Source organism: Taurulus bubalis (genome assembly GCF_910589615.1).
Source record: "Taurulus bubalis genome assembly, chromosome: 19".
NCBI lineage: Eukaryota > Metazoa > Chordata > Actinopteri > Perciformes > Cottidae > Taurulus > Taurulus bubalis.
In genome coordinates, this window is record NC_136607.1 from 20,897,600 (window position 1) to 20,907,829 (window position 10,230).

Here is a 10,230-nt window from a genome sequence, read left to right on the forward strand (position 1 = left end):
AGAGGCCTCTGATTGGACAGGAAGCGGACACACACACACACACACACACACACACACACACACCCTGCAGCTCGTCCATCAGGACGTTTGTGTTCTCATGCAGAGTCTCGTTCATCTGGAGTTTCCTGAACCGTGAAACTCTCCGGCTGTAGAGTTCGTTACCTTCGTCTCCATGGAGACGGGAACCCTCGTCCATCGTGTTCTGCTCACCGGGTCGCGTTCCAGACGTTCCCTCTGCGTGTTCCATCTCATCCTGGCTTCATAATAACTTCCTAATAACTTCATAATAACACTTTACACTTCCTGAGACGTGAAGGCGGGTCGTGTGCAGAGGGGGACAGACAGTCTTTGTGCTGCTAGGGTGGGGATCAGGTCTAATGACACACACACACACACACACACACACACACACACACACACACACACACACACACACACACACACACACTTTGACTCGCAGTGAGCTCCATTCATAATTCATGCTTTACACGATTGTTGTTTTTCTTTTTCTAAAACCTACAAATCCTGAGAAAAATAACCTCCTGATGTCTCTTGAAGACTCAGTAGACCTCTAAGGCCTGAACCAGACCCTGATCAGGTCTTCAGTAGACCTCTAAGGGCCTGAACCAGACCCTGATCAGGTCTTCAGTAGACCTCTAGGGCCTGAACCAGACCCTGATCAGGTCTTCAGTAGACCTCTAGGGCCTGAACCAGACCCTGATCAGGTCTTCAGTAGACCTCTAAGGGCCTGAACCAGACCCTGATCCAGGAGATCAACAGAAGCTGCTTTCTGAAGTCTGTTTACACCAAAACGCTCACATGTTGTTGTGTGATGATAATAAGGGTTATGAGGTGTGTGTGTGTGTGTGTGTGTGTCCAGGTCAGAGTGAGGAGTCAGCAGAGGGAGTGCAGACACTGGACGGTACGGTGGAGCCAGAGAGACAAACATTCAATCATCAAATGTTTGATGTGAAACAATCAGAGGAGAGAGGCTCAGACAGCGATGTGCACGAGGTGCCTTGAGGTCAGAAGGGCGGAGACTAACTCACCTTCTGACCGTCAGAGCCAATCAGATTGCAAATAATAAATGAGATGAAATAACTTTGAGGTAAACGGGACGTCTTCTGTGTCGAATGATCCTGAGGGCTGGAGGAGCTCGTCTGCTCCTGCAAAGCAGCGCTTGCTACTTTCTAGTGATCAGAATAAATAAATGATCAGAACCAGAGGCGTGTTGTTCTGAATTCCTCTGGAGGCTCGACCAGACATCAATAAAGACTCATGACTTCAGACAGCAGGTCTGACCTCACATGGACGTTAAAGCCCAGAGCTACATGATGCTGTACAGTCACACTTCCAGCTGTGATCCACTGAGCGTCTCCACATCTGGTTCAGCTCAGACCTCTGGACCCGACCTCGTCCAGGACCAGGTCTGACCCGACCTCGTCCAGGTCTGACCCGACCCCGTCCAGGTCTGACCCGACCCCGTCCAGGACCAGGTCTGACCCGACCCCGTCCAGGACCAGGTCTGACCCGACCTCGTCCAGGTCTGACCCGACCTCGTCCAGGTCGGGTCAGACCTCGTCCAGGACCAGGTCTGACCCGACCTCGTCCAGGACCAGGTCTGACCCGACCTCGTCCAGGTCTGACCCGACCTCGTCCAGGTCTGACCCGACCTCGTCCAGGTCGGGTCAGAGATACAAAACAACAACAAAGAGAAACAAGTGACACAATGACTACAAAAAGATAGAAAGAGAACTGAAACAAACACTAAAGACACACTAAATGTATTGTAGAACCCCAACGAGACACAAAACAACCACAAAGAGACAAAAGCATCAAAAGAGACACGAAACAAAGAGAAGAACAACTCTGTGGATTATTTATTTATCTGGATCTGAAATGTATTTTATTTTTATTTAAAGCTGTAATCTCAGAGACAGACATCTCAAATACAGAAATGGTCCTTTTTTAAATCTCATTTCATAAAACAAATACAGACACGTGTGTAAAATCACTGGATAAATTCCATCAGTTAGCAACACGTTGACGATTCAAGATTAGTTTCTTTATTGATGACGGAGAGCAGAGAAGAGAGGCAGCTAATGACGCCATCGCTGAGCTGGTTGAGCATATTTAGAGGAGGAGGAGGAGGAGGAGGAGGAAGAGGAAGAGGAAGAGGAGTCCTCTATCATCGGTGCACACATGTGCGACAGCAGACGCTCTCTGAGATAAGGAGACGCTCCTGTTCTCCACTTCAGAGAGAAGCTCGGTGGGAAACTCACGATAATGGTGAACAGGAAATGATGTCATGGTCAAAAGAGGAAGGATGGAGACGTGTTCATCAGATAAATATCCTAGTTGTCTAGTGGAGGATTTAAGGGCAGACAGGAAGGAGACGTGTGAGGAAACACAGAAGCCTCCAATGAATGAGTTGCACTACATGTGTCGATGTCAAAGGAACAAGACACACACGTGTACAATGATTTATGTTTTTATATGTAGCTTATATATTTAAAGGATTAATCTGTCGGCTGTTCCAGAGCAGAGAGGACGACGAGGTTTCAGTCAGCAGCTCAGTGAGGCTAACATGCTAACATGCTAATGTTGCACATCTTAGTTTAGAGTTAGTTCTCCCCCTTATCTCCCCACCTAACGGCCTCCTTCTCCCCCTTATCTCCCCCTCTGCCTCGTCCTCTTTCGTCCTCTTTCACCCCCTTATCTCCCACTCTCTCTCCCTCCCTCTGCGTGTCTCTTGTACCTGAGTATTTCTACACAGTAGTACTACTACCTTTTTATCCGAGTACTGTAATACTCTGAATTACGTAAAAATTAAGTTCCTCCACGAGAGGGAGGCAGTGAGACACTGAGGAGTCCGTCTGCCTTTAAAATACCAACGAAGAAGAAGAAAAGGAGGAAGCACAAACGGCTCTGACGCGGACCAATCAGAGCTCACCATCCCGCTGCCTAGTGACGAGCGACCAATAGGAAGCTTCTCCGTGAGCGCGGCTCTGTTTGTTGTGGTGCTGCTATCAGAGATATCCGAGAGTTTAGCGGCAATAACGTGTCGTTTTATCGGTTTAACGTTCTTCAATCCTCCCGAGATGAGCCTGTCTCTCAGGTAAAGCCTCTCTCTCTCCTGCCGGTGTTGATTTAACAACACGACCGGTGTTAATGCTCCAGGGCGTTACTACCGGTAGCATGTTCAGCTAGCTAGCTAGCTGCTGCTGCAGCTTCTTACGTCCAACTATTTATTTAATTATTCATATACATTTTATTTAAAGTTTTGAATGCAGGGTTTTAGTATTTGCAGAGTGTTGTACTCAAATATGTGAAGAAACTGATTACCTGAGTCTGTTAGCTATGAGTCTGTTAACTAGTCTGTTAGCTATGTGTCTGTTAGCTATGAGTCTGTTAATTATGAGTCTGTTAACTAGTCTGTTAGCTATGAGTCTGTTAATTATAAGTCTGTTAACTAGTCTGTTAGCTATGAGTCTGTTAGCTATGAGTCTGTTAGCTATGAGTCTGTTAACTATGAGTCTGTTAGCTATGAGTCTGTTAGCTATGAGTCTGTTAATTATGAGTCTGTTAACTAGTCTGTTAGCTATGAGTCTGTTAGCTATGAGCCTGTTATCTATGAGCCTGTTAGCTATGAGTCTGTTAGCTATGAGTCTGTTAATTATGAGTCTGTTAACTAGTCTGTTAGCTATGAGTCTGTTAGCTATGAGTCTGTTAACTATGAGTCTGTTAGCTATGAGTCTGTTAGCTATGAGTCTGTTAATTATGAGTCTGTTAACTAGTCTGTTAGCTATGAGTCTGTTAGCTATGAGCCTGTTATCTATGAGCCTGTTAGCTATGAGCCTGTTAGCTATGAGCCTGTTAGCTATGAATCTCTTAGCTATGAGTCTGTTAATTATGAGTCTGTTAGCTATGAGTCTGTTAACACAACTGGTCTGTTAATTGGTCTGTTAACAGTATGTTAACTGGTCTGTGCCTTCAGGACTGACCCTGCAGACAGAAGCAGACGCCAGAAGAGGAGAGAGCTGACGGAGGATCAGAAGCATGAGATCAAAGAAGCCTTCGATCTGTTCGACACCGACAAAGATAAAGAGATCGACTACCACGAGCTGAAGGTGAGACACACACACACACTCTCACCTTAAACACACGCGTGGGAAATAGATTATAAATTAGATGGTAAAACAATCCCAATATGTAATTTCATATCTTGATGTTTATCACGCTATAGCAGGTTTTCTAGTAATGAAAATAAGTTTTTGTATTCTCTTACAAAGGAAAAGTATTTTCATTAATTTACAACATTAACAGCTTAAAGGAGATGATATAGAAAATACATATCAATATTCACTGAACATGTTGACACAAATACAGTCATCAGGTTGAGGAGACAGTTTGGTTCAGACCAGCTGAATTCTCAACGTTTAGTTAGTGTGTTTAGACAATAACAAGAACTATCTGGTGACATGAGTTCATGGCCTCACAGATCAGGATATGAATGAGTTACTTTGTGCTCAGCGTAAACTAAACGTCCTCTGATGTTCATGTGGAGCTGTCATGCTCTGTTCTCCCACCAGGTGGCGATGCGTGATGTGTTCATGATGTAGGTGTCATAGTCTGTTCTCCCACCAGGTGGCGATGCGTGATGTGTTCATGATGTAGGTGTCATAGTCTGTTCTCCCACCAGGTGGCGATGCGTGCGCTGGGCTTTGAGGTGAAGAAGGTGGACGTTCTGAAGATCCTGAAGGACTATGACCGGGAGGGGAGTGGGAAAATATCCTTTGAGGATTTCAACCAAGTCGGTGAGTTCAGAAGGACAATAGATGTCATGTGACCAGAAGGACAATAGATGTCATGTGACCAGAAGGACAATAGATGTCATGTGACTAGAAGGACAGTAGATGTCATGTGACCAGAAGGACAGTAGATGTCATGTGACCAGAAGGACAGTAGATGTCATGTGACCAGAAGGACAATAGATGTCATGTGACTAGAAGGACAGTAGATGTCATGTGACCAGAAGGACAGTAGATGTCATGTGACCAGAAGGACAGTAGATGTCATGTGACCAGAAGGACAATAGATGTCATGTGACTAGAAGGACAGTAGATGTCATGTGACCAGAAGGACAGTAGATGTCATGTGACTAGAAGGACAATAGATGTCATGTGACCAGAAGACAATAGATGTCATGTGACTAGAAGGACAGTAGATGTCATGTGACTAGAAGGACAATAGATGTCATGTGACCAGAAGGACAGTAGATGTCATGTGAGGGTCCAGATAGAACCAGGACCCATGTGCCCTCATGCCCCCCAGTGAGCGGCCGCATGCTGGCCCGGGACCCCCAGGAGGAGATCCTGAAGGCCTTCAAGCTGTTTGACGACGACGAGACCGGAACCATCGGCCTGAGGAACCTCAGGAGAGTCGCTCGAGAGCTCGGGGAGGACGTGAGCGACGAGGAGCTGCGGGGCATGATCACGGAGTTTGATGCCGACGGGGACGGAGAGAGTATGTACTAGTACTAGTATTATGTTGTATTAGTACTACGAGTAGTTTTATGATGTATTAGTACTAGTATTATGTTGTATTAGTACTACGAGGAGCTGCGGGGCATGATCCACGAGTTTGATGCCGACGGGGACGGAGAGAGTAGGTGTTAGTACTACGAGTAGTATTACGTTGTATTAGTACTACAACTAGGAGTAGTATTATGTTGAAGTATACAATCTTTTACAAGATTCCAGTTCAACTTCATCTGTTCTCACAAGAAGTTCAATATTTCTACTTCACTGGACAAAATTATTATCACCGTTATTTCTTTAGGGACGGAATATTTTTCCTCTCATTTAGCTTCTTTAATATATAGTCGGGCAGGAAACAGTATATATATATATATATATATATATATATATATATTTACTGTTTTTAATATATTATAATATAATAAATTATTATAATATATTTACTGTTTTTAATATATTATAATATAATAAATTATTATAATATATTTACTGTTGACTCAGCTCTACCCAGACCTGGTCCACCAAGTCCGGGTAAGGGTCTGAGACCTCCATGGGGGTCCCGTCACTTTGGTGGGACCCGGACCAGGTCTGCTAAGTCCTGTTTTTATATATATATATATATATATATATATATATATATATATTTACTGTTTCCTGCCATTTTTTAGACTTTTAAATGAACCGTTTAATTGACTAAATAACCTTTATGTGAGTTAATGATGTAAATAAAAAGACCGTTCTGACGTTCCAGTAAACCCGGAGGAGTTCCACGCCATCATGACCGGAGAGTCCTGACGAAGACGAGGACGAGCGTGTCTTCCTCTCGAGGGTCCGACGTGGAACCGGAAGAACCGGAAGAACCGGCTTCTCATCGGACTCGCTCCTCGTGAAAAGACTTCCTGCTGCGTTCTCCGTCTTCCCTGGAGAAGATTGTTGTTGTGACGTCGCTTCAGATCTCAACTTCCCCTCAAAGTGGAGAATATTCAAGGAATGTTGTTGTTGTTGTTGTTGTTGTTTCCACATCGATCACAGACAGGAGGAAAAGTGAGTCTTTCACAAACATTGCATCCTGGTCCGTTTGACTCGTTGTATTTTGTATTTTGCAGCGTGAACGTTTGCGTGTGATATTTATTCTGTATAATAAATAAATGGTTCTGAACGCTTCATTTATCTTTAGTTTCACCTCAAAACCTCTTCGCCCCCGAAAGGGTTTTGCAAAAGTCATAAAACACAAAGTAGATGTCTCAAATAAAGCGGAAGTGTCGTAGAGTTTCGGTCTCCTTGTAGTTCTGCATGAATTTGTGTCTTTGTGGTCTTTTTGTCGTTATTTTGTGTCTCTTTGTAGATGATTTGTGTTTCTTTTTAGTTTTTCTCTTTATCGTTGTTTTGAAGATATTTGTTGTCTTTGTTGGTTTCTTTGTGTGTTTGTTGTTGTTTTGCATGACTTTGTGGTCACTGATAAAGCCAGTGCCCTCCGCTGGTATTTATCAACATTTACGTAGACGCTCTAATATTTCTGATGATATAAAATAAGAACTTAGCTGAACCGTAGTGACAATAAGTGTATTTATTTAAATACACATCATCTGTGTTGATCCGTCCTGCAGTTCTGTACTCGGCCACCAGAGGGAGACGCTCTCTCACGATGCTGAAGCTACAGTCATGACGACACCGGACAGCTGATCAGAAGAGTCTGTTCATGGATCAGAGAGGTTCCTTTGGAGAGTTTCACTTCAATCTGTAAAGGTTTATCATTTTGTTGCTTGCAGTGATTCCAAGAAGTGATGATGAAGAGCAGCTGATGATGAAGAGCAGCTGTATGTCTGATGTCAACGTCAACAAATGACATCACTGCTTCAAATGATTAAAGGGAACCTTTTCTCTCTGGTGTTTAAAACCATGATGATGATGATGATGATGAATGTGTTGAAATAATAAAGTGAGATGCAGAATACGACCACAGTTTATCACAAACATTCATCATCACATAAAGGAACACTTCATCCTTCAGTTTATCACAAACATTCATCATCAACACATAAAGGAACACTTCATCCTTCAGTTTATCAGTAAAAAGTACATAATTTAGCTCTGGGCTATAGTACAGTAAACAGTACAAATGAAGTGGAGATGTACAAAGTAGCAGATCAAAGTGAAGTACCTTTAAATGTGTTCTGAAGTGCAGTACTTGAGTACATGTACTTTGTGTGCAGCGCGTTGAGGCTGAAGGCTGTTGATGCTCAGGGATCTGGTCTGGGATCTGGTCTGGGATCAGACTCAGACTCGCTCTCTGGCACATGCTCAGCTGTCGGCTCTCTGGACCGGAGCGGCGCTCCAGGAATAACTCGCCCGGTTCCTCCCCGGTGACAACCTCCACGTCGCCCCCTTGTGGTCTTCCCGGCCGGACGACTTCTGCGTTCGCTCGTAATCGTCTGTGTTTGATGAGACTTCTATAAATACGCCCGCAGGCTGATCTACGGTCAGTTTGATCAGCGGAGGATTCACATGTAGACGAGCCAATGGGAAGACGAGAGAACTTTGATGTTTTACTCTGATTACTTTTGTTTACTTCCCTCATTACTTGCAGGAACGACGGAGAAGGAAGTACTTTAACGAATTAAGCTGCATTCTCTCTCCTGACCACCAGGGGGAGACTCCTCTGGTTGTAGGGGGAGACTCCTCTGGTTGTATAGAAGTATATGCTTCATGTGTTAAAGCTGCATTCTCTCTCCTGACCAGCAGGGTGAGACTCCTCTGGTTGTATAGAAGTCTATGCTTCATGTGTTAAAGCTGCATTCTCTCTCCTGACCACCAGGGGGAGACTCCTCTGGTTGTATAGAAGTATATGCTTCATGTGTTAAAGCTGCATTCTCTCTCCTGACCAACAGGGGGAGACTCCTCTGGTTGTAGGGGGAGACTTCTCTTGTTGTATAGAAGTCTATGCTTCATGTGTTGAAAGCTGCATTCTCTCACCTGACCACCAGGGGGAGACTCCTCTGGTTGTATAGAAGTCTATGCTTCATGTGTTAAAGCTGTTTAACACATAGAAGTTCTACTTCTAGTCCTGATGGTTCTGATTGCAGAGAGGAGCAGAACTTTTATTTTGAAAACCAAGACCAGAGAAAGTAAAACTGTGAAGAAGATCACAGGAGGAAGATGTCAGTCTGCAGGATGTTTATGAGTCAGCTGGGAGGATGACGCCTGTGTCCAGGGGGCGTGGCCTCTGACCCCTCCCCATGGGCGTGGCCTCTGACCCCTCCCCATGGGCCTAATAACCTAGTTACTTCAAAAAGTCAACAAGGTAAAGGAAGAGGAGGAGGACATGAGGAGGAAGAGGAGGACGGCATGAGGAAGAGGAGGAGGAGGAGGAGGAGGAGGAGGAGGCGTGCCTGTGGCTGTGAGGATCGTTCACTATGCCTGGCAGTCGGTGAAGAGGGATCAGTTTACACATCTTCAGGCTTTCACAGTAACTTTATCTCCAGCTGCTCAACAGACTGTAGTACTAATACACTGAGTACAATACACAAGTATTCACTTCCTCTACTGTAGTACTAATACACTGAGTACAATACACAAGTATTCACTTCCTCTACTGTAGTACTAATACACTGAGTACAATACACAAGTATTCACTTCAGGGTCCTCCCCCTGGTTCCAGGCAGCCATGAATCCATGGAAAAAGAAAGTAGAGTTAGTAATGTGCATTGAAGAGACAATCACATCAGCACCTGAACACTACACACAGGAAAGGAGGAGAGGAGAGGAGAGGAGAGGAGAGGAGAGGAGGAGAGGAGAGGAGAGGAGAGGAGAGGAGAGGAGAGGAGAAGAGAGGAGAGGAAAGGAGAGGAGAGGAGAAGAGGAGAGGAGAGGAGAGGAGAGGAGGAGAGGAGAGGAGAGGAGAGGAGGAGAGGAGAGGAGAGGAGAGGAGAGGAGAGGAGAGGAGGAGAGGAGAGGAGGAGAGGAGAGGAGAGGAGAGGAGAGGAGAGGAGAGGAGAGGAGGAGAGGAGAGGAGAGGAGAGGAGGAGAGGAGAGGAGAGGAGAGGAGAGGAGAGGAGGTGAGGAGGAGAGGAGAGGAGAGGAGAGGAGGAGAGGAGAGGAGAGGAGAGGAGAGGAGAGGAGGAGAGGAGAGGAGAGGAGAGGAGAGGAGAGGAGAGGAGAGGAGAGGAGAGGAGGAGAGGAGAGGAGGAGAGGAGAGGAGAGGAGAGGAGAGGAGAGGAGAGGAGAGGAGGTCTCAGGTGGCTGAAGGTTAGTTTGGGCCTCCAGACGGACCAGAACCAGAAGAATTCCCTGACAGCAAAAATTGGCCGTAATTCAATTTTGGCCGGCGTCCTGCAGACCGGATGAAGTAGAAACAATAACTCTTCCTCCTCCTCCTCCTCCTCCTCCTCCTCCTCCTCCTCCTCCTCCCCTCACTTCCTCTAAACGGGGAGGAGCACATTTCTTATTCAGGAGGTCGAGCAGGGATGCAAACCAACGGTGGTGGAGATTAAAACACGTAACTTAATTTAACACAGCGGAACGTTTCCTTTATACCGTCTACGTCTCTGGTGGCGACCTGTCAATCACCTTTAGCCCCGCCCTAAAGTGTCCCCTGCTTTATGGTCTGTTTGACTCTAAATGACCATAATCTACTAAATGAACATCATGCTGTATTGAAGAAGACTTGAAACTAGAGATTGAGACATAAACT

The 10,230-nt window shown here is 45.3% G+C and overlaps 2 protein-coding genes across 2 annotated transcripts in view; one reads left to right on the plus strand and one right to left on the minus strand.

Moving 5' to 3' along the window:
* hapln1b (hyaluronan and proteoglycan link protein 1b) overlaps nt 1–196 on the minus strand; it is a gene marked incomplete at both ends in the record, with an annotated part of 14,713 nt that extends 14,517 nt beyond the window's left edge. Inside the window, one exon of the mRNA XM_079235268.1 lies at nt 64–196. Within this exon, the coding sequence (XP_079091394.1) occupies nt 64–196 (133 nt within the window). The remainder of the gene's footprint in view (nt 1–63) is intronic.
* Nucleotides 197–3,016: 2,820 nt separating this feature from the next.
* cetn3 (centrin 3) lies at nt 3,017–6,809 on the plus strand. The gene is made up of 5 exons (XM_079234839.1): nt 3,017–3,118; nt 3,998–4,130; nt 4,703–4,817; nt 5,335–5,526; nt 6,292–6,809. Exons 1-5 carry the CDS (start codon nt 3,102–3,104, stop codon nt 6,333–6,335), a joined length of 501 nt encoding a protein of 166 aa, XP_079090965.1. The 5' UTR covers nt 3,017–3,101; the 3' UTR covers nt 6,336–6,809.
* The last annotated feature ends 3,421 nt before the right edge of the window (nt 6,810–10,230 follow it).

Bases quoted from the DNA above. Each gene is read 5' to 3' on its own strand.
- cetn3 (XM_079234839.1), top strand. The intron at 4,131-4,702 runs GTGAGACACACA...TTCTCCCACCAG, and splicing joins TCGACTACCACGAGCTGAAG to GTGGCGATGCGTGCGCTGGG. The intron at 4,818-5,334 runs GTGAGTTCAGAA...CATGCCCCCCAG, and splicing joins TGAGGATTTCAACCAAGTCG to TGAGCGGCCGCATGCTGGCC.